The 23,999-nt window shown below is 37.4% G+C and overlaps 1 protein-coding gene across 23 annotated transcripts in view; it reads left to right on the top strand.

The window, feature by feature from the left end:
- Positions 1–23,999, top strand: part of NRXN1 (neurexin 1) — a 1,220,650-nt gene that overhangs the window by 547,648 nt on the left and 649,003 nt on the right. For 15 of the 23 annotated variants that reach the window (XM_025262304.3, XM_025262298.3, XM_044925898.2 and 12 more), the window contains 3 exons: positions 3,498–3,881; positions 12,990–13,193; positions 15,751–15,777. In XM_025262304.3, coding sequence (XP_025118089.1) covers positions 3,498–3,881; positions 12,990–13,193; positions 15,751–15,777 — 615 coding nt within the window. The remainder of the gene's footprint in view (positions 1–3,497; positions 3,882–12,989; positions 13,194–15,750; positions 15,778–23,999) is intronic. The other 8 variants (XM_025262312.3, XM_025262311.3, XM_025262309.3 and 5 more) reach the window with 1 other exon arrangement.

The raw sequence follows: 23,999 nt of genomic DNA, 5'->3' as shown, positions 1-23,999 counted from the left end.
GAAGTCTCAGACTGTCTCTCAAAATGATAATAAGGAGAAGAGCGATCTTACCCTTTATGATAGTAACTTCTCAGTGTTTTTTGAACATAGAATACAACCTGTCAGTTCTGAGTTTGGTGGGTCATGTCTAGCATTTGTATTAATATACTTATAAGAAAACATTATCAGAGTGTCTCAGAAGTAGTAGAGAGATTTTCCTGTTAAACAGATATTTCAATGTGTGAATATATGTGTGTGTATGTGTACACATGTACTGGGCTGCATGAAAACTATGGTTTAACTTTAGTTGTGATCAGAAAACTCTAATCTCAAAGTAATAGTGAATATCTTACTCTGGCCACAGCAAGAATATCCATAGAGACATAATCTTTGGTTGCTCAATCGTGTTCGACTCTTTGTGACCCTTTGGACTATAGCTTGCCAGGGTCCTCTGTCCATGAGATTTCCCAGGCAAGAATACTGGAGTGGGTTGCCATTTCCTCCTCCAGGGAATCTTCCTGACCCAAGGATTGAACCCACGTCTCTTGTATCGCCTACATTACAGGCAGACTCTTTAGCAGCTGAGCCATACTGGGATGGGTCATAGAGAAATACCTGAACTTAAATACTTTGTTCAGAGCAGGCACTAATGCACCATAGTTAGAAGACCTAGTCACTCCATTCTGTCAGACAAACTCTTCATGGATGATTATCTGAAATACTTGGCAGCAGATTTGCCCCAAGAGAGTAGACATACTGAAGACGGAAACCCCAGAGTGTACCGAACTCTGCAAACTATGCAGAGGAGACCGAGTGAAGTGTTAATGCAAGCTACTGGATTTCCTCATCTTAGGACTCCTCCAAACATCCTCATCCTTAGTGTCAGAATCATAACACCACGAATGAGGACAAGACAGTTTTTCACAGTGTTTTCCCAGTCCTGAGCTAAATCAAATTTATTCCATGAATAAAATGGTGTATGGGGAAAATTGAATATTTTAAAAATATCCCCAGTCTGGGGATTCAACATATCCCCAGTCTTGTAAAACTTACTCTGTGTCTCCTAACAGTTGTGTTTCAATAATATGTATTCATTTCCAGAAAGTCTTCTTGAACTAATTAAAAATAGGGGCTGGCACCTCTCTCTTTAATCTTAAAAACCTAAGTCATTGTTTTCCTTGTGTTCAAAACTTTGCTTTCAACATATGCTGTTTTTTTTATGTCCACTTTTGCTTTTATCATTAATACTTAACTCTCATCATTTTCTAACTTACTTTAGCTGCTGCAGTGGTTAAGGATCGTGTCTTAATTTACTTCTTAGGGCATTTTGGACAGTTAAAATGCATGTGGTGAAATTCTATTTAGAACAGTGTCACCATCTCTCAGAATTATCTATTTTATTTCCCCTAAATGATTTTTAAAATATTTTTCTAAGTAGGATTTTCTGCTCCGTGTATTTCTAATGAATTTTCTTCTAGACACCTGCACAAACGTGAACAGTAAATGAGTACTTGGCCATTTTCCTCTTTTGCTGCCTCCAAAATCCCTATTATACTCTCCTCTTTGGAAGGCCAAAATAGCAATGCCTCCGAGTGTTTCTCCCCTAGGAGCCTTTTCCGTTTCTTTCTGTGGAAATCTAGAGAGACAAATGCACTCTTAATGACTTGGCCTGCTGCACAGTCTCTGTCAGCAGCTTCCATTGCCCTTCTCCCTCATGAAGACAGATCCCATTACACTGCTCACACTGGAGAGTGCGCCTCTGCTGGGATTTGAGGGTCTCCTGGGCACAGTGCAGGCCCCGCAGCCCTGTGTGCTTAGATGCACGTTGCACATTCACCGCAGGCCGTAGTTCCCTTTGGAGCGGGTCTCAGCTCAACTAAAACACATCTTCCTACTCTCCTGCTTCCCAGTGGTGAAGAACCCGCCTGCCAATGCAGGAGACATAAGAGATCCAGGTTCGATCCCGGGCCAGGAAGATCCTCTAGAGGAGGGCATGGCAACCCACTCCAGTATTCTTGCCTGGGAAATCCCATGGACAGAGGAGGCTGGTGGGCTACAGTCCACGGGGTCACAGAGAGTCAGATGTGGCTAAGGCGACTGAGCACACACACTGACCCTCTACACACATTACCTTTTTCTTTTCTGTCCCCACATTTTGTACCCCGTCTTCTGTCTTCAGGCATCTCCTGTGTGTCTACATCCTAAATCCCTGAGTCTTCTTTCTCTTTCTCTTGTTAGACTCTTTCTAGTCTGATTTATGGTCTAGACCTAAGAAAGAAATCTGGAATAATCTGGAAATGGGTCAGTGTGGTGTCCATTTTGGGTATCATACCTGCATTTTTGCAAAGATATTTCTGGAAATAGAATATTAGTGGATTGTTGAGTAATCTGGTGGTACACTGGGGAAGTTTTAATCAGGAAAATGCCTTCTATCTTTCCTATTCTTTTAATGGATTCCATAAATATATATTTTTTTCTGTGATCTTCGAGTAATCCCACATAAATGTCTAGCTCTTAATCCCATGTTTAAGACTAGGGTTTCTATATATTTATAAACTAATAGAGTAATTTTCTCCTCACACTGTAGTGAGGAAGAAAAAAAATAACTTAATTTAAATACGTAACTAGTTTGGTTTAAAGAAAAAAATAAACACCTAACTTGACTTGTGATGAATCATATTACACACATTTATGTAGTGCTTACTACAAACCAGACATTTTACTTGTATTATTTTATTTAACATTCATATGAGGTAGGTCATATTAGTATGGCCATATTATGGATGAGTAACTGAGGCCACAAGAGCTAATCAAGATTCATACAGCTAAGTGTGATGAAGTCAGGTTTTGCTATAATCTGTCAACATATTGTAGTCTATAAAAAAAAAAACAATGAAGTCTATTACAGATAGGGACACAGCACAAGCTTTCATTGATTTGCAGATGCATACCAGCTTTGCAAATGAACACTAACCAAAGAGAGCCTGGCTTTTATTACAGGGAGTGATACAGAATGCCAATTTTTCCTTCTTTCTTTCTCTCCCTCTCCCTCACCGTCTCCCAACAAGCACCCCCTTATCCGCTCTCCCTCCCCTCTCTTCCTCTCTTGCCGTCTTGGCTGACCTGTTAGAGAGTGATAAGTATGCCATTTTCTCTTCCCTAGTTCTCTCCCGCTTTCCCTTCCTCTCCTTTTCTGCCTTCCTTCCTTCCTTCCTTTCCTTCTTTTTTCCCCCTAAATTCTTGGAGGCTGACAGAAGTCCTTCTTGCCTGTATACTTTGGTTTTCATTCCCAAAGTGAAATAACAACCATTTTAATGACAGTCTGCCTTATTCTTCAAGTTCCTTGATTCCTCAGGTTTGTATTCATTTCCCTGGGAAGTACACCAGGAATAGGAAGAAAAATAAGAAATGTCTGCCCTCAAGGGGTTCACCCTCAGGCAGATGGCGGAAAGAAAGGGTGATGTTCAGAGGAGGTTGCCTTCTGTAAAGACCCGTGTGCTCTCTTGTCTTTGCACCAGGTACCATTTCTGTCAACACGCTGCGCACGCCTTACACCGCTCCTGGCGAGAGTGAGATTCTGGACCTGGATGATGAGTTGTACCTGGGAGGCTTGCCAGAAAATAAGGCTGGCCTCGTCTTCCCCACCGAGGTGTGGACTGCGCTGCTCAACTACGGCTATGTGGGCTGCATACGAGATCTGTTCATTGATGGCCAGAGCAAAGATATCCGGCAAATGGCTGAAGTTCAAAGTACGGCTGGCGTGAAGCCCTCCTGCTCAAGAGAAACAGCAAAACCGTGCCTTAGCAACCCCTGCAAAAACAACGGCATGTGCAGGGATGGGTGGAACAGATATGTCTGCGATTGTTCCGGAACAGGCTATCTTGGCAGGTCCTGTGAGAGAGGTATGATTCCAAAATCCAAGCAGCCAACTCCCCTGAGATGAAAAACGTATTCAGTGTGGACCTCACACCTTAAATGACCATTGAAATGTAATATGTGCTCTGGGGAAGTAAACTCTGCAAGCAGAGTGGCCACACGGATGCTTTACTGACAAGTCTGTATTGATTTTCAAAGGGCTTGATTCTGGGAATGCACAGCCCTTTTAAGTATATCGCAGGAATACATAGTAAGGTCCTTTGCATCCTCGAGGGTATGGGCCTAAGATGTATCATAGACAATCACTGTCTCTTTTGCCCAGTTTTTAATTTCCAGACACTAGAAAGTAAAATAAAAAAATAAAACGAATGAATCCAGCATACTTTTGGCATCCAGTGGTAATATGTAGGTCAAAAATAGCATTCAAAGCAAGCTAAGCTGTAAGTTGCAACTTCCCTGACACTGAGCCTGTTCATTTTACTTTAGTCGACCTTCTCAAGGTTGAAATTTGAAGAGTAAGATGATTTTAAACCATTTAAGTTACACCAGTATTTTCAGAAATGCACCCTAATTTCAGAGACACTTACCTTGGTCTAAGACCCAACTGATTACAGAAGGTTTCTTTACCAATTTGATATTAAGGCTTATTGTGTCTGGAAGCTCTGAATGGGTGCTTCCCTTTCCTTCTCTAGCGGAAGGCAAAGCTACATTTTTTTTTTTTTTTTCTTTTCTTCTCCCATCAGAAGGAGAATAAGGGTTAAAGGAAAAGTAAAGTGTGATAGCTGCCACTGCTCATCTAGAGACCAGTCAAAAGGAAGAAATAGCAGAACAAATAAGTCTAAGTACATTTTTTCATCGACTCAAGAGTTTCAAATAAATGCTTTAGTCACTATACTCATTGCCACTCATTTTCAACAATGGAACAAAAATCAATATGAAAAAATATTGACTAGTTATCCCATTGTCCTCTCATGCTCCAAATAACATTGCTCTCTTAGACATTTAGCCTAAAGGAAACTGCCATCTATTTTTCAAGCCGTACACATCTAGTCATTTTGCCTTTGCACTCCTGAAATAGTTTAATTTAGTTAAGCTGACACTTTCTAGAGAAAAAGTGTTTGGTTTTTTTTTTTGGCAAAATCTAAAGTTGAAATGTGGCTTTGATTCTTTATGTTAATGAGAGGGTTCATCAGCTTATCAGTTCTATTGATAACATTAATCACTGTGACAATCAATAATCATAACCTAATAATCTAATGATGATCTTAAATTACCCACCAAAATACTACCACTGTTCTGGATTTTACAATGAGATAGGTCTCTAGATAGATACATATTTTAATCACATAGATTCATTCATTTTCCTAGTACCTAATTGCAATTCCTGTGAATAGTCATTAGAGGTTAATTATGGTGCATAGTTTCATGTGTAAGGTGTATATTCTCTGTACATTTCCCCTTCTAAATTATTTGCTTGCATAGTATAGTTTTTAGAAATTGCCCAAAGGAGCCAACAACAACAAAGTGACAAAGCTTGCAAGATAAATTATAGTTAAGTATGATGTGAGATTAGGAGACCTGTGTAATTTAAGACTCTGTTTTCATTTTAATCACTCAGAGAGCTGTCACTTATTCTGATGCCTCCTACTTAAGTGAAGCTAGCAAAGGGTATAACTGAGCCATCACACAAATTACAAAAGCCTCCAGTTACATATGCATGGTGTACCACCCTGTGGCAGTATTCCACTACTGCATATGGCAGAAATAAGAAGGGAGATTCTAGAGCTCCCTAAACCAGAATGAGGGAAAGGGGCTATTTATATGTTGCAATAATTAGAAGGAGGGGTGGCAAGCATATGCAGATTTGCAAATAAGAATTTAATAGCAAGTTTCATCACTGGGTTTCAACATACATTTTTAACTGACAAGTGGCTGAAAATTTCTGCAGATTTCTTTGTCTCCAGGTTGGTTGTGTACTGAGGAGAGAAAATAGTCATTTTTGTGTGTTTTCTGTTTCTGGACTAACCAGTGTATTGTGAGAAGTCTTTGCTTTTCAGAATTAATTTTCTTGCTCACATTATGGCATCTCCCAGGAACAAGAGTGAAGTGGGATGCTTGTCATGTTCACTGCCACAGAATTTGGCTGCTCTCCAGTTCCCAGCTCTGCCCTAGTTCAGTCAACACAAGATCATGTCCAGCCTTCAGGGTTTCCAATTCCAAAGAGAGTGCTTTGACTGTGGTTCTTCGCATATACTCTGATCACATAAGGCTGTTGATCACGCAAGAGTTGACTGACAGCTCTTGAAATTTTTTTAAAAAGGCATTTTCAAAGTTTCTGTTTTACAGTCATTAAGCAATACATGTTAATTTATAAAGAAGCATGTTCAAGTCCTCGGACAGTGCTCATGGGGAATGCTGTTTCAATCACATTATAGGAAATCATTCTTCACTACGTAAGCAAAAGAGTTTATAAGAAAGATCAGAGTATTTGCTGACTTAGGCAAATAAGAAAATAGTATTTTGCTTGAATGTGTATTGATCCCATAAAGAAGAGTAGCATAGAAATCATATCCAATTGAATATAGATTAAATTCAACACCTTCTCTCCTGCTTTACATTTTATAAATCTGAAAATTTGTGGAGACTGGTCATACAGAAATTATTTTTGGTTGTATGTACATGGTATCATCAGAGGTCTACTTTATACTTGTTTGTTAAAGCTCTACCAGATGGAGGGACAGATGTCAGAGCAATATAATTTGGCTCCCTGTCTGATTTTCATCGTTGATCACAATATGTGACTGCCTTTTGGCAAAACTGAGCACAGGTGTACACTTTAGACCGCAAGAAGGAATAACACAGAAAAGCAAATTTATCAAACTTAACGACAAGGGGGAAGGAGACAGAGGAGACAAAGTTGAAACTTTTTCTCCCTTGTTGGGAAGTGCTATATTGAAATTAGCTTCTTAAAGAATTATTTTGTGTTCTAAGTGGTAAAGTAAGTTTACTAATGTTTAAAGAATGCTGCCAAATAGCATAACCTTCAAATGTCAGAATGTTGTTTACCATTTATTTGGCAGCTCTCAACTACAACCTTGTACATTTTCCATTTCTTGTCTAATTAAACGTTAACTCTAATTATGAGGAATCATTTAGGCATTCATTTGTAATTTATCAACAGGTTATTTTCACATTGAGAATTGTTTAAAATGGCACTCAGAGGCAGTCGAGTTTTATTACTTTACTGTTATTTCATTCCTGCAGCTTTTCAGAGAATATTAAAGGCCAATGATACTTGTTTTCTTTTTTACTTTGGATTGTATTTTATACAATATTTATAATCCCTTGTTAGTCATCTGTATTTCTAAAAGAATGTTCCCTCTACTTAATTTTTAATCAAATTAAGCTATATTTCATACAAGAATGAGATAATCTTAAAAAATGATAGTTGAATAATAGAGACTAGATTTACAGATTAAATAAGAGAAAACTAAAAATATTTTGGCCCTTGTATCTACATAACACCAAAGTAACAGAACGATTGATAATGGCTTTAAAATTTTTATTCAAATATATGTTGCTTTATAGATAGGGACAGTGATTGGCTATAAATTAGGAAGGGGTATGGTAGAGATCAAGTGTCTTTAAGATTATACTAGAAGCAGTTTTGTTTTTTTTTTCCTACTGTTTATTGCAACTTTACAGTCATGCTTTATTTTTTGAGCAAATTCTATTAGATTTTCTTTAGGGAAACCTTATGTACTTGGATGCAATCTCAAAAATGACAGAATGATCTCTGTTCGTTTCCAAGGCAAACCATTCAATATCACAGTAACCCAAGTCTATGCCCCAACCAGTTAACGCTGAAGAAGCTGAAGTTGAACGGTTCTATGAAGACCTACAAGACCTTTTAGAACTAACACCCAAAAAGATGTCCTTTTCATTATAGGGGACTGGAATGCAAAAGTAGGAAGTCAAGAACACCTGGAGTAACAGGCAAATTTGGCCTTGGAATATGGAATGAAGCAGGGCAAAGACTAATAGAGTTTTGCCAAGAAAATGCACTGGTCATAACAAACACCCTCTTCCAACAACACAAGAGAAGACTCTATACATGGACATCACCAGATGGTCAACACCGAAATCAGATTGATTATATTCTTTGCAGCCAAAGATGGAGAAGCTCTATACAGTCAGCAAAAACAAGACCAGGAGCTGACTGTGGCTCAGACCATGAACTCCTTATTGCCAAATTCAGACTGAAATTGAGAAAGAAGGGAAAACCACTAGACCATTCAGGTATGACCGAAATCAAATCCCTTATGATTATACAGTGGAAGTGAGAAAGATATTTAAGGGCCTAGATGTGATAGATAGAGTGCCTGATAAACTATGGAATGAGGTTCGTGACATTGTACAGGAGACAGGGATCAAGACCATTCCCATAGAAAAGAAATGCAAAAAAGCAAAATGGCTGTCTGGGGAGGCCTTACAAATAGCTGTGAAAAGAAGAGAAGCGAAAAGCAAAGGAGAAAAGGAAAGATATAAACATCTGAATGCAGAGTTCCAAAGAATAGCAAGAAGAGATAAGAAAGCCTTCTTCAGCGATCAATGCAAAGAAATAGAGGAAAACAACAGAATGGGAAAGACTAGGGATCTCTTCAAGAAAATCCGAGATACCAAAGGAACATTTCATGCAAAGATGAGCTGGATAAAGGACAGATATGGTATGGACCTAACAGAAGCAGAAGATATTAAGAAGAGATGGCAAGAATACATAGAAGAACTGTACAAAAAAGATCTTCATGACCCAGATAATCACGATGATGTGATCACTGACTTAGAGCCAGACATTCTGGAATGTGAAGTCAAGTGGGCCTTAGAAAGCATCACTACAAACAAAGCTAGTGGAGGTGATGGAATTCCAGTTGAGCTATTCCAAATCCTGAAAGATGATGCTGTGAAAGTGCTGCACTCAATATGCCAGGAAATTTGGAAAACTCAGCAGCAGCCACAGGGCTGGAAAAGGTCAGTTTTCATTCCAATCCCAAAGAAAGGCAATGCCAAAGAATGCTCAAACTACTGTACAATTGCACTCATCTCACACGCTAGTAAAGTAATGCTCAAAATTCTTCAAGCCAGGCTTCAGCAATATGTGAACCGTGAACTTCCTGATGTTCAAGCTGGTTTTAGAAAAGGCAGAGGAACCAGAGATCAAATTGCCAACATCTGCTGGATCATGGAAAAAGCAAGAGAGTTCCAGAAAAATATCTATTTCTGCTTTATTGACTATGCCAAAGCCTTTGACTGTGTGGATCACAATAAACTGTGGAAAATTCTGAAAGAGATTGGAATACCAGACCACCTGACCTGCCTCTTGAGAAATTTGTATGCAGGTCAGGAAGCAACAGTTAGAACTGGACATGGAACAGACTGGCTCCAAATAGGAAAAGGAGTTCGTCAAGGCTGTATATTGTCACCCTGTTTATTTAACTTCTATACAGAGTACATCATGAGAAATGCTGGGCTGGAAGAAACACAAGCTGGAATCAAGATTGCCGGGAGAAATATCAATAACCTCAGATATGCAGATGACACCACCCTTATGGCAGAAAGTGAAGAGGAACTCAAAAGCCTCTTGATGAAAGTGAAAGTGGAGAGTGAAAAAGTTGGCTTAAAGCTCAACATTCAGAAAACGAAGATCATGGCATCCGGTCCCACCACTTCATGGGAAATAGATGAGGAAACAGTGGAAACAGTGTCAGACTTTATTTTGGGGGGCTTCAAAATCACTGCAGATGGTGATTGCAGCCATGAAATTAAAAGACGCTTACTCCTTGGAAGGAAAGTTATGACCAACCTAGATAGCATATTCAAAAGCAGAGACATTACTTTGCCAACAAAGGTTCATCTAGTCAAGGCTATGGTTTTTCCTGTGGTCATGTATGGATGTGAGAGTTGGACTGTGAAGAAGGCTGAGCGCCGAAGAATTGATGCTTTTGAACTGTGGTGTTGGAGAAGACTCTTGAGAGTCCCTTGGACTGCAAGGAGATCCAACCAGTCCATTCTGAAGGAGATCAGCCCTGGGATTTCTTTGGAAGGAATGATGCTAAAGCTGAAACTCCAGTACTTTGGCCACCTCATGCGAAGAGTTGACTCATTGGAAAAGACTGTGATGCTGGGAGGGATTGGGGGCAGGAGGAGAAGGGGACGACAGAGGATAAGATGGCTGGATGGCATCACTGACTCGATGGACATGAGTCTGAGTGAACTCCGGGAGTTGGTGATGGACAGGGAGGCCTGGCGTGCTGCGATTCATGGGGTCGCAAAGAGTTGGACATAACTGAGTGACTGATCTGATCTGTTCTGATCTCATCTATTGGAAAAATATGATCCATTGATAGTTATGTGATATGATGTAAAACCACCATATTTTAAGGGGATTATATTTTATCTTCTTAATGCTTAGGTAAATGCTTAGCCATGAGACCCCTATTTTGGTAAACAGACCCCTCTCATAGAATGTCTTTTATGACATTATTATGGCTTCCAATGTAGACTTTAAGGAATATTTTGTTCATATACATCACCAAAATTAGATTCACTTACAATAGAATAAATACTTAATCTTATTAGTATTTACATATACATGATATCCAAATTGAAATAAGCTCTTTCACATACCTTCAATATCAAATCCAATCATTAATTCAGTCAATGTTTATCAAGGCTCTGCCCTGTGCCTGGTGCACTTGGCTGATGATAGAGAAAGAAGTAGGAGGACTCAGCCTCTGCTGTAATGATATGCATACAAAAGGCCAAAGACAGATTACAGACAAATAAGAAATGGTAACTTAAAAAATGCTAAGTAGATATGGAATAACTGGAGGGAGAATTAAAGGAGTGCTTGCAACAGGTACATCTGGAGTAACATTTGATCAGAAATCTGAATGCTGAAGGAACCAGCCATGTAAAGATCTGGGGCCGAAACCTTTTAAGACAGAACGTGCCTCAAGTGCAAATACTTGAATGAGAGATGAAATCAGTGTGGCTGGAATTTACTAAACGAGGGAGGACATGCTAAAAGCTGAGGCTGAGAGATGGACTGGACTGATGCACACAAAACGTCATAAGTTAAACAAGGAATACAGATTTTATTCGAACTGCAGTGGTGGGAATCTATTGGCGAAGGGTAGGGAGGTGAAGGATTAGGGGTGGGTGGGGTGGATGTGCTTAGATGAAGTAATGAAGTGATATGATCAGATTGGCTCCTTTAAAAATTTAGCTTGGCCACTATGTGTAGGGAGAAAGAATAGAAGTAGGGAGGCCATTGAGCGAGCTATCCTCATTGATCTATGTGAGACATGGGAGCAGAGTCCGATGTACTGCAGTGGCACAAACTGATTGATTCAGAAGGTAGATTGGAATTAGAGTCTACAAGACTTGCAGATTTGCAAACAGATTGGACATGGCAGAGAGGGTAAGAAAGAAAGCAGAAAGGTTAAGATCTGAGTAATGGCGTTAAGCTATTTACAGAGATGGAGAACACTGGAGCAGGAGCATGTTCATTGGAGCTGGAGAATTTGTTCATTATTGGTGTGTGTATCTTATTCAAATTGGAGATGTCAAATAAGCAATGGCTGATGGATGTTTGAGGGAGCTCAGGAGAGAAGTTAGGACTGTTTATAAGTATTAGGGGGACTGAGCATGTGAATTGACCCAGATCCCTTAAGAGGTAGAGAGAAGAGAAAGGTCCTAAGCAGGGAGCTCTGGAAGCCTTACTGATTCTGGATGTGCATTCAACCCTTAGATGATAACTAATGATTGAAGTCTGTTAGAAGCAATACTTGATTTTCCTGATTTTGAGAAGATAATCTTGCAAAACCACAGCTCCAAAATATAGTCTTAATAATAGTCATGGTTGTATCACTAAAGTTCATTGCTGTCAATAGTCAAGAGAATGAGAACTTCCTAGTTTGTTTTAATTTCAGGTAGTTTTTCTTTTATTAAATGGTATCTTGAGTTATCAGAACCCACGACAAAGCAACATGATTCATACTTGTTTCACAGTGTTCCACAACCATATGGTGTTTAACATGAAGGGGTGCTGACTATTTCTTAAAGCAGTCAGTTTGAGATCAACACTTTTGCTCTTTGCCTCTCTGTGTTTCATGCAAAATTAAGCAACTTCTCCATTAAAGCCATCTACTTTTCTCTAGTAGCACACATCCATACAAGCTCTTCAATTCCACCTCCATCCTCACTCAATGTTACCCAGGTACATAGTAACTTTTTGGCGATAGCTTAATTTTTTCAGAACACCAGGGTGGGCTTACAGGTAATGCTTTAAGTTACCCCTTATCTGCAAATGAACTTTAATATGAAGTTACAGTTTGTGTCTTTGTGAAAATGAATTACCTTGTTCACCCCAGTGACTCAGAACATGTATTACCTGTTGTTTGGTAATACCAATTGTTCTTCTGTTTCTGAACATCACCTTTGGAAAAGTGTTGACTTGATTCCTGTATTTAAGTCATAATTTTAGTGTTTCTTTTTTGATTGTATTGGGGCACAAAATTATTTTTTTTAAATGATAAAAGTAACTTTTCTTAGAATCATGGGCTTTTGAGGTAAGAAGAGGCCTTAGAGATGCTCTAGTAGCACCCTCTCATTTTGCAAGTGAAGGATTCGAGCCGAGTTTAATTTCACAGAGCTGATCAGTGGCCTAGCCGTATACAAATAAGCATAAATAGTAGCTAGTACTTCAAGCCAGGCTTGCACTATGGCTGTACACACACACATACACACACACACATAATATGATCTCTGCTATTGAGAAAAGATATGCATCCATGAACATGGATAATCCTACATGATGAATCCTATAGATAGAAGTTGTTTTAGGTACAGAAACGGAAGTGCAGCCACCTCTGCTTTGAACTTTAAGAGATACTTCTCCTGTGACTTCTCTTTCCAGTTTAAAAAAAAAAAAAAATTGCTCATTTTGGAAGAAGATGAGTCGAGTTTGTGTCTTGTCTTCTATATGGAAACCTTTAATAGGTCATGCTTTTCCTTTTCAAAGTTTATATGTACTAAACTGACCCAGAGCTTTTATGTTTATTTCCCAACTATAGAAGCAACAGTTCTGAGCTATGACGGGAGTATGTTTATGAAAATCCAGCTCCCGGTGGTGATGCACACGGAGGCTGAGGATGTGTCCTTACGGTTTCGATCCCAGCGTGCATATGGCATTCTCATGGCAACCACCTCCAGAGACTCAGCAGACACCCTCCGCCTGGAGCTGGACGCAGGGCGTGTGAAACTGACGGTCAACCTAGGTAACAACTCGCCTTCCCCCATTGAACTAACACTTTTCACTTTTTGTTCAGTTTTGCCTGCAAACATTTATCAAGTAGCCTGTTTGCCATGGAAAGTTAAAACACTTAATAGTCTCATCTCCATTATTTAAATTCATTTAGGTTTTGGGGACATCTTTTTATTGTTTTTATATTGTTTAACATAATTTACTGTTTTGTGGTTCCTTCCACTGAGGGTTCTTAAAAGGGAAGCCATGTGCATTAATGAGATTATTGAAAATATGAATTATTACGCTTGATGATGCCTCAAACTGAATTTCCTATTTTTACATTGACTGACATTCTGATTGGTTATAGATAAAATCCTTTCAGATAAAATAAAAATCCACCAACTTTGACTTGGATAGCACATGCTATAAAATGTCAAATGTCTAGTTTGTGATTTAGATCAACAGTTGCTCTTTATCTATCCTTGGGCTTCTCCTTTGAACAGTTACCTTCGTGGTATCCCATCTTTTCTGTTTGGAAATACTGTGTGGTGATATTTTGCTATCAAACAACAATCCACAACCCTTCAATGCCCAAAGTCTGCGGCCCTCAGCAAGCAGCCATGAGAACACTAAAAACACAGACTCTTCCGCAGAAAAATAATGCTTTCCTGCTTAATTGTAGCATTCAGAAAAAGTCACTACAGTAAAACCTCACCAAACTGGATAAAATCTAGGGGAAAATCAGGCCAAATTAAAAAAAAGAGTATGAATTGTAGACTAAAAAAAATAATGTAAGCATATTTGTTTTCAAATACATTCAAAAACACAAATTAGTAGCTCAAAAAATCTTAAGGAAAGGTCTTACAAGGCTAATGTTACTGGGTGGTTAAGAATTATCCATAATTAGCACATTGTTTCACTAAAGTTGCTCCATCGGTGTACTGGAAATCAGTTTTTTTTCCAAACTTGGCCTTTCACTATTTGTTTCATTTTTCTCAGACAATCTGCTCATAGCGAATGAAGAATTACAGATATTCTGCCCAATAAGTTTCAATATTAAAATTAACTCCAAATAATAGGAGTACAAATTAATGAGGTTTTACTGTATTTCCTGGAAGTACTGAACACACACAATAAGGAATAAGAGGAAAGAGAAAAATAAAATTCAAGACTACATAGATTTACAAAAAGTGTAAGAAAATGTGATGAGGTATGGCATTTGTGAAAACCCCACATATATCAAACTGTGCTGGGCAGAATAGTAGCTCATAAAATATAAAATTATTTCATTAGTAGTTTGTTTCATACAATTACATTCAATTAACATTAAGTTTAAAAGTCCAATAATAAGGTTGTTTTTCTTTTTACGGAAGAACACATAATACTTTTTTACTCTTCTGTTAGAGTTCCCTCTAGTGACAATGATAGGTTACTACAAGCCCATCAAAATTGCCTAGTTTCAGTAAAGGGGCTGTTAGCCAGAGGAGGTGAACACACTCATGGGAATTTTCTAACAGCAAAGCATTCTGTGGAAAGAGTTGTGTAGATGCTGATCCTTGGCTGTTTGCAACCACTTTTCTGATGCGGTTGACGACACATGACAAACTCAGCTATATGGAAACAGAATCTAGGTTTGTGTTTTTCATGTTCCCCAAAGGCATTCAATACAACAACCAAATCCAACAAATATTTATCTACATATAAAATAAACATAAAACACCCCACATGGTCCTTTAAAGATAACCCTTACAATTATAATCTACGCTATTCAGGTCAAACATTCCATTCTTGGGGAATCTGCTTTTATATAAGAAGAAAGTATAAGAAAAGAAAAATCAATAGCAGTAATAACCATGAACCTTATTACATAGAGATAACATAGTTAGCTCCTAACAGAGGAATAGGCCTACGTGCTCCCGGGAATGACACTACTCCTTAGTCACTAGAGTTTCTAAAGGAAACAGTGTTTATTTCTTTCTCCAATTAATACAAGGCATGGAATCCAGCTAACTCCTGGCTGTTTACCTTTTTTTGTCCACGCAAGTAATAGTAACAACAGCAACAACAATAATAATAAATACATTAGAGTGAAATAAGAATAATTTCAACTAGCTCTCCGTTTGACCACCACGATTCTAAAGCATTCTGTTGGCCTTTGCGGGATAATAGATTTTGGAGGTCCAAGATGTCTGAGCCTAGCTGAGCTTGCACTGTTCCCCATTGTGACGGAGCACTTTTTAATTAAATTGTAAACAATGATTTGTTCTTTCACAGATGGGAAGAAAGCTGCAGCCAGTCTAAGCCAAGCATCTTTGACAGTTAACAATTCTTTATTTCACTTAGATTTGTCACCATGTAGCTTTGTTTGAGTTGGCCATTTTTTAAAAAATTCTTCTCCTGTTGTTTCCAATGGTGAAGTTTTATAACAAAGAATCTGGGTTCTAGAAGTATGTAAAGAATAAATGATATGGAGTGGCCATATTTGCATGTGTCTGTCCCCGGAAGGGTGGACTGTGATTTTATTGGATGTCTGCAGCTATTACCTTGAAGGATAAATTTTCATTTTTCATCTATTCTTCCCCATCTAGATTGTATCAGGATTAACTGTAATTCCAGTAAGTGCCTATTCAAAATTTTTAAAATGTTATTCCTCCATTATGATGTAGCTAGTGAAGAAAAACAAAAGAGAGAGCAAGAGAAAGTTGTTTATAAAACTCATGAGTTCACTTTTGAAATACACCAGTCCATCATCTGGGTTGTAAAAATTCATTTTGAAATCTGTCCAGCTGAAGACGTTCCTGCTGCAGTTCCTACCTCTAAGTGGGAAAAAGAGGTGAGAAATATCCTGTAACAGAAGGTACCAACACCTCTGTAGACCTGTGGATAAAGCTGACAGCATTTGTATTTTGGTAAATCTTGGACTCCAGTAGTTCTCTTCATAACCAAATTAGGATAAAATGCTGTGGGTCTTAATTTCCTTCACTTTCTGTTTTTATCTCTTAAATCAAACATAGAAAAAAATTTATTTGAAATTTACTATTGAACTCTTCTAAATTCAACTAAAGTTTTACATTGAAAAATGTGTGTTTTTCCAAGTTTTATATATATATATATGTACATGTATATATATTCAGAATATGACTTATCTAAAGAGTTTTTCTGGTTTACTGAGAGTATTTACATAATGAATTTTTACATCCTAATCATATATCTGCAAAAATAACCAAAACCCTTCAAATCTGTGATATGCATGCCAAGTGATGAGATAGAAAAGATGCATGGACTGAGTTTTTTTTAATTTGGACTAGAGAACTAGAAAGGATGTAAGGACTGTGATTTTATTTTGAGTTGTAGCATTATCTTGAGTGAATTTATTTATTTACATAAATATTTAGGTTTTTCTTTTCCAGGTTTTGCTGACCACATTAAGGAATCTCTTCCAATATAAAAAAAGTTGTTAGCTATTTAACTAAAATGGTTCTAACAAGCTTCTAATCTTTCATTGTCCTATTCAGTAAAATATATATATATTTTTTATATCCTTGGAAAATGCTGAATGTGAATTGATGGAATACACTCCCAAAACCTTTGGCTATGTATCCAAATGGCAGTAAGTCATCCTCTGAGAAACAAAATGGTGGTCTTCAGCTTACAAAAGCAATAAGCTTATGAAGCGTGCTTCTGATAACTCAGATTTGTCTTTAAAATATTTTAATATTCATTTTAAAGGACCATAAAGGACTATCTTTCCAATCATAACAATAAAAAGGTAATAGAATCATGATTGGTTAAAAAAAAAAAAAAGCTGTTGAACTGTCATATAAGGCATTAAAACAGAGAAGGCAATGGCAACCCACTCCAGTACTCTTGCCTGGAAAATCCCATGGACAGAGGAGCCTTGTAGGCTGCAGTCCATGGAGTCGCGAAGAGTCAGACACGACGGAGAGACTTCACTTTCACTTTTCACTTTCATGCATTGGAGAAGGAAATGGCAACTCACTCCGGTGTTCTTGCCTGGAGAATCCCAGGGACGGCGGAGCCTGGTGGGCTGCTGTCTATGGGGTCACACAGAGTCAGACACGACTGAAGTGACTTAGCAGCAGCAGCAGTAAGGTATTAAAAATCATCTCAGACAGACTCTAGTTCCTGAACTAATCTCTCAGAGATCTCACACAAGTGGAATTTTTTCAAATATTCATCATCTCCTTTCAAACTCCATCTCTACCACACTCTGAAAAGAAGCACAGTTTTACCAGTCTGATACCATGATCCAGCTTGCTTTCACCTCTGGACTATAAATACAGGCAAAGTAACAACTCACAAAACCCTTTCCCAAGGCCAGATTTGTGACTCAAGGCAGCTGTAGATGTTCTGGATGCTTCCTGGATCTTAGAAAATCCATGTGAGGAAACTATTTCTTTCTAGACTTATGCTTTATTTTTATTTATATTAGGTATGCAATAATGCATGGGTTTTTAGATTTACAAAATGTGGCTACATAAACTCTAGTATTTAATGGAAATTGCCCCATCAAATGTGCTTCTATGTTCTCTAGCTCTATCATTTTAAAATACACATTTATGGTTTAATTACCCTTGTTAGATATTTCTCTTTATTTGGCTCATTATTATAAGACTGATACTAAGTATATTTTCTTTAGATATTTCACAAAATAATACTTTGAGGACAAAAGTCTTTGATGGTTAGTGGATTTTTTTTTTTCCCTTTTTAAAGATAATATCTTACCCTTAATTTTACTTTAATTAAACCAATGATTATGAGCTTTCAGTGTATACTGCAGACAGGACTGCAAATGCCTTAACTTGACAGCAGTCACTGGAAAGAACATTCAGTGATCAGGTAATGTTTTTATTTCTTTGCCTTTGTTTTATATGGGGAATAATGGGCAAATATACCCAGAACTCTAAGTTCCATCAAGAAATCATGTTATTACTCAACTTTGAGGATAGGGAGGAATTTACATTTTAAATAATGCAAATCTAACTCACAGTGATTAAATAAGCAGAGATTTCCACCTGGACTGTATTTCATACTCATAAGGAAATATAAATAAAATACTTGTATCTCAGTATAACTTGTAGTTTAATGAAAGACTGATTTATTACATTTATCCTCTGCAAGCCATGAGTTTGTCTGAAACTGAAATGTGCATTTACTAACTCACAAACTTATACCACCACCATCTAAAAGTTATACCACACCTAAGATATCAGCTGTGTTGTGAGCTTAATATGCAATACCTCAGTTGATATCTTTAAGACAATTTCCACAGGAAATATACATACAGTAACAAAAATTATCATACTTTGAGAATTAATAGTAAATGATAAATCATTAATTTTGAATGGGAATCTCTCATTTCTCTACTCTTATACAGAGTTGCTCTGCTGTTTCCTATAATCACTCCATCCTTTTTAATCCTTCCTTCCCTTAGTTTATGGCAGGTGTTACTTCATATGGAAAAGAAAATACATGTATCATCAGATTCTCCAGTCTTTGCTACTGAAGAATAGGTATGAGGTGAGGAGGGAAGAAGGTCTAGCTGTGTTGCATGTCTTCAGACCTGTAGGACTACAAGGTGGTATATATTTCTTTTTCAGCCCTTCCTGTATCAGTAGTTTAGATGCAGCAATGCACTCTTCCACAGACAGGCTGAGCAAAGTCTTTTGTTAAGGTTCTTTTGAGAAAAGGCTGATTTTAATTTCAGGAACCATCTCTGTCAAACCCTTTGTTGCCACTATCCCTCCCTCCTCTAATAAGAAGAGCTGTCAAGAATTTTTAAATGGAAGGAAATAGCCCATTTTTATTTAAAAATAAAAAGCTTATTTTCATGTGTGGAGAGGGTTTTTTTTTTTTTAAGAACCATCTCTGTGAATAGCAGTCATGTCAGTGTCAAAATGTATGCTTTGATCTCTCTGATTACAAATAGAATGTCTCTGCACACAATCCCAGACCAGACTCAGTTCTTTGATGTCCATCAGCTTATTTCATTGCTAAGATATTTTTGTTATCTACAGCTTGGTATTAGATTAGGTCAGTATTTAAAAATTTATGGAAGGGAAGGCAAACACAGAAGTGTATTATATCTACAGCCCTCCATTCTCATCTATCCAGGATAGTCAGATTATTCTTGTCTCTTCAGTCAATTCCAATATGGAGAACCACAATCTACCATCATAAAATAATTTCATATGGAAGTTGCTAAAAGAACCACCATCTTTTACTGCAGATAATGTCTTCCCTGGAGAGTGAAACTTACTTCAATAAAGGTAGATGGGAAAGGACTGTAGAGTCACATTCTTTTAACATAAAGAACAATTATTTGATTAATGAAAAAAGGTCTGGTTATAGATGATTTTACAAAAATAGTTATATATTATAGAGATATACACTAATACCAAGTTTTTACTAAAAGAGGCCAAGTCAGACGGAATAGTGCTTTGTGACTAACACATTAATTATTTGCATGAAAAGTGAGTGTATGAGGGTCTCTTCCCTAGCTCATAGTGTTAATTGACCTAAGTGTTTTTAAAAGTGTAAAGAGTACAAAAGAAAATTTCTACTCCCTGCGAAATTTTCTCAAATGCATTATTAGTAGACTTTGTAATATTATTATAATAGAAATAACATTGGTTTTATCCTGCATTTTCTTTGTCTGCCAAAGTATGTAGCTTGAGATAGAGTGACCAAGAGAGTCTCAGTTTCAAATTTGCTGCCCAGTTATCAGTACATCCAAAGTCATTAGGCTATGTGTTTCTTTTTTTTTTTTTCCTGATAATTTGGGATCTGTAGTGGTATATTGCATGTTTTAATAGCCTCATTTTTTTTTCTTTTTCTCTTCTTTTAGTAACCTTACAAGTTGTTAGTGTTATAATCTTTGAAGGTTTAAATATATTGAAAATTTGAAAACTAAACATGCTCCTATCAACTATAAGTGAGTCCTAGTTGTTATACAAATAACTACTTTAAATATATAGCAGATGCAAGGAGGATTTTGTGATTTTTGTTTTTGTTAGTGTTGTCTTTCCCTTTTGTTTTGTCTTGTCAAGTCAACGACATAATTATGGAATATCCTTCTTGCCCACAGGAAGGTTTGCGGCCACCTCTGAATTCACATAAACATGCATTTTAATAAAACCATGATCTTTGATTTTTATTTTGCTTGTTTATTTATTTTTGTTTATTTAATCCTTATACATGGATCTCTTCTGCCCACCTGCTCTTTCTCCCTACCAAGATTTACTCATCTTACTTTTCCATTTCCAATGTTGTTTTCTCTTGTTCTCCTTCTTCTTGTTTTCTTACAAAAATAAAAAGCTCTATGGGGTGAAAAAAAATATCCCAGTAGGCAGAACTTCCAACTTTGTTTGGCTTCTTACAGAAAATGATTTATTTAAGACACAGAGATAATAAAATTGGAGATGGTGTTAATGTGGGCAGTGTCAAGGGTTGAAGTTCAGCTTCTTTTTTGGCAGTTCATTGTCTAAGGATTGCAAAGAAAGAAAATCTAAGTCCAAGACTTGGATATAGTGAAGAAATGCTCTGAGTAATATGTTATTGGAAAATGTACTATGATGGATGCCCAGAGTGGATAATAAGATCTTTGTATTATCATTTTATTACCAGAATGAAAAGATCAACTGGATATTAGTTATCCTAATTTTTTTATGTAGATAAAAATGGAAAGCAATAAAAGAATGCAAAATGTCAACCAGTGGCACTTAAGCCATATTAGATTGCTTTGATCAGGCTGCCACTTGGCAGACTACTTAAAAAGATATGAGGGAATTTCAGGAGGCTGACTCTTGTTAACATGAAACAAATATTCAGTTCAGAGCAGCTGCCTGGTGCCTGAAGAGCAGAGAACTGCAAAAGGAGCCTCTGTCTCTGCCTCCACACAACCATCCTTGATTTCAAGAGTTCCATCAATCACTGCTTCTCACTGATTGGTGCTGTCCATCCACCTAGGATAGGAGCTGCTCAAGGAATGCTACGTCACTTCAGTCGTGTCCGACTCTGTGCGACCCCATAGACGGCAGCCCACCAGGCTCCGCTGTCCCTGGGATTCTCCAGGCAAGAGTACTGGAGTGGGGTGCCATCTCCTTCTCCAATGCAGGAAAGTGAAAGTGAAGTCGCTCAGTCATGTCCGACTCCCAGCGACCTCATGGACTGCAGCCTACCAGGCTCCTCCGTCCATGGGATTCTCCAGGCAAGAGTAATGGAGTGGGGTGCCATTGTCTTCTCCATCTCAAGGAATAAAGGAAGATAAATATATACATACAGAAAAGGGCAAGTTTTTTTGTTTGTTTTTCATTGCTGTCATTTTTAAAGCTTAAAGTATATATGAAGGAAAGGAAAAGAATGTTTATGAATGATTTTCAACAAAAATATAAGAGAATTTACATATAAAATAAAGAGACCATAGATTTCTGATGAAAAACAAATAACTCAAAGAAGCAAAAGCTGAGTCTTTTTCTTAAGGCCCATTGTGTAGGCAGTGTCTTTAGAAAAATATCAAAATTGGAATAAAATTTAAGGAAAGCCCATTTGAATTACCCGCTCTTAATATTAAGAGAATCATAAAGAATGCACATTTAATGACTACATAGATTGTGCAAAATCATCGTATGAGAGCTTGGTAAGTAGAAGACTTGGGTCTATTTTAGTGAACAGTTAATTGGCTTATTGCTTACATGCAAATATAAAATGCTTCAGTGTTTTAAAAGATTGCTCTTTTGGTGCAGGTTAAGAATTCATATGAAATCAGTCTCAGTTATTAATTTAGTCAGTTGAACATCTCCTTATTACTATGGCAAATGGCTGTGCTCAAAGAAATGCAGAATTCTAGATTTGTGTTAACCAAATTCATCAAATTCTCTTTCATTGTTGAAAGTTAGCGTTGTAACTATGGCCACAATAGAAATTGTCAGAAAAGCCTATAATGTTTCAGAAGAAAAATTCTGAACTTGATATTTTCCTTGGCTTCTGGGAAAAGGAAATTTTCTTTTCTACCACAAAATGTCACAAATTGTGAGACCACAATTGGTTGATCACAGGTTCCTATTGTGCTATTAGAGAGTTGATTTCTAAAGCATTTGCTATTTCCTTCATAGGTTAGAGTTTTGCATTGTTTTTGTTTGTTTTTTGATAGGGAGGTAGCATTTTAACAAGCTATCATTGATCCAAAAAATTGAAGGTCAAAATATGAATTAGACATTGAATGGCACCCCACTCCAGTACTTTTGCCTGGAAAATCCCATGAACAGAGCAGCCTGGTAGGCTGCAGTCCATGGGGTCACTAGAGGCGGACACGACTGAGTGACTTCACTTTCCCTTTTCACTTTCGTGCATTGGAGAAGGAAATGGCAACCCACTCCAGTGTTCTTGCCTGGAGAATCCCAGGGATGGGGGAGCCTGGTGGGCTGCCATCTATGGGGTCCCACAGAGTCGGACACAACTGCAGTGACTTAGCAGCAGCAGCTACTATTAAGGTTTTGTTTTTTTTTTTAATCTAGCCAGTCTCATTGTGAGATATATGATTAGAATTTCATTTATTTTAAAGAAAACAATAATTGTTTGTTTGTTTGTATTTGGAGCATATTTTTTTACTTATGTGCCTCTATAATTCAGGTTCATAAACAGTTAATCCTAAAGGCTCAGAAAGACTAAAAAGTGCTCAAAACTTCTGTTTAAAATAGCCTCTAATCCTTAGGACAGCCTTAATGTTCAATGATGATACATAGTGCCACACAAATAACTCGTTGTACAAGTGTAGACTTGTAGAATATATTAATATTTTATATATGAATATATTGCAATTTAACAAATATATTGCAATTTTTCAAGAAGTTTTGCCTTCCTAATCTTTCTCAAAAGAAAGCCATTAACAATTTACACTTCATCAATTACTTACCTATCAGAAAATATGGAAACAAATAATATAATCATGGATTTCAGTTCCTCATTTAGTTGCTAGATAGAAATTATGTATCTGCTAACTGCTAAAGTGGATGCATAATTTAAAAGACATTTTGTCCACTTAACCATATATCAGACATGATTAACATAAGCCTTCAAGCTGAGCTTTGTTTGGTTTCCTCTCTTCTCTACTCACTTGCTTCTGCTTGGTCATAGCTTCTACTTTTTTGTGTCTTTTGCTTACCATGGTGTCTCCTAGCTCATGGTTATTTGTCCACTGCCTCCTCCTGTGCATGTTTTTTTTTTTTTTTTTTTTTTTTGCTGCTCCTTAAACTGTTGACTAAATGTATGCTATGTTATCAAACTCCCCTAGAAAGAGAATCTAGTGGATTCATTACTTATCCTTGTGCTCTGTTGAGCAGAGCTTTCGTCATGTCACCTCATAAGCCACTGACCAGACTTTAACTTTGGGGGAAGATGCCCACTGGTGATCCAATGAAGTGTCCTCAGAGGAGGGAGCCAGAGAGTCAGTATACGCATCTCCAGGGTAATGTAGGAGCAGTGGGCTTTCCCCACAAGCATCTCTTCTTCAGGCTGTCTGATTAACAGTGTTTTGACTTTAACCATGAAATACCCGTGAGAATTATAATTTCTTCAACACATTACTGACAAATGGTACATAAGTCAAGTGAGCAAGGCTCTTTAAATGAGGGGAAATGCATGGAACCATAAAAAAGTTGGAGATTGAAATGTTCAGGTTGCTCAGAGGTCTTATCCATTTCTCTTACTTGTGACCAATGGGAACAAAGAGCAAGATGGGTAAGGAGTACATTATGAAAACCATTTTCCAAAGGTAAAGTAAGAAATTCTAAGAATATTTCAATTACTGTTACTTTTG

Source organism: Bubalus bubalis, chromosome 12, assembly GCF_019923935.1.
Source record: "Bubalus bubalis isolate 160015118507 breed Murrah chromosome 12, NDDB_SH_1, whole genome shotgun sequence".
NCBI classification, from domain to species: domain Eukaryota; kingdom Metazoa; phylum Chordata; class Mammalia; order Artiodactyla; family Bovidae; genus Bubalus; species Bubalus bubalis.
Note: the sequence above shows the minus strand (reverse complement) of the source record. Positions and strands in the feature narration are given on the sequence as shown.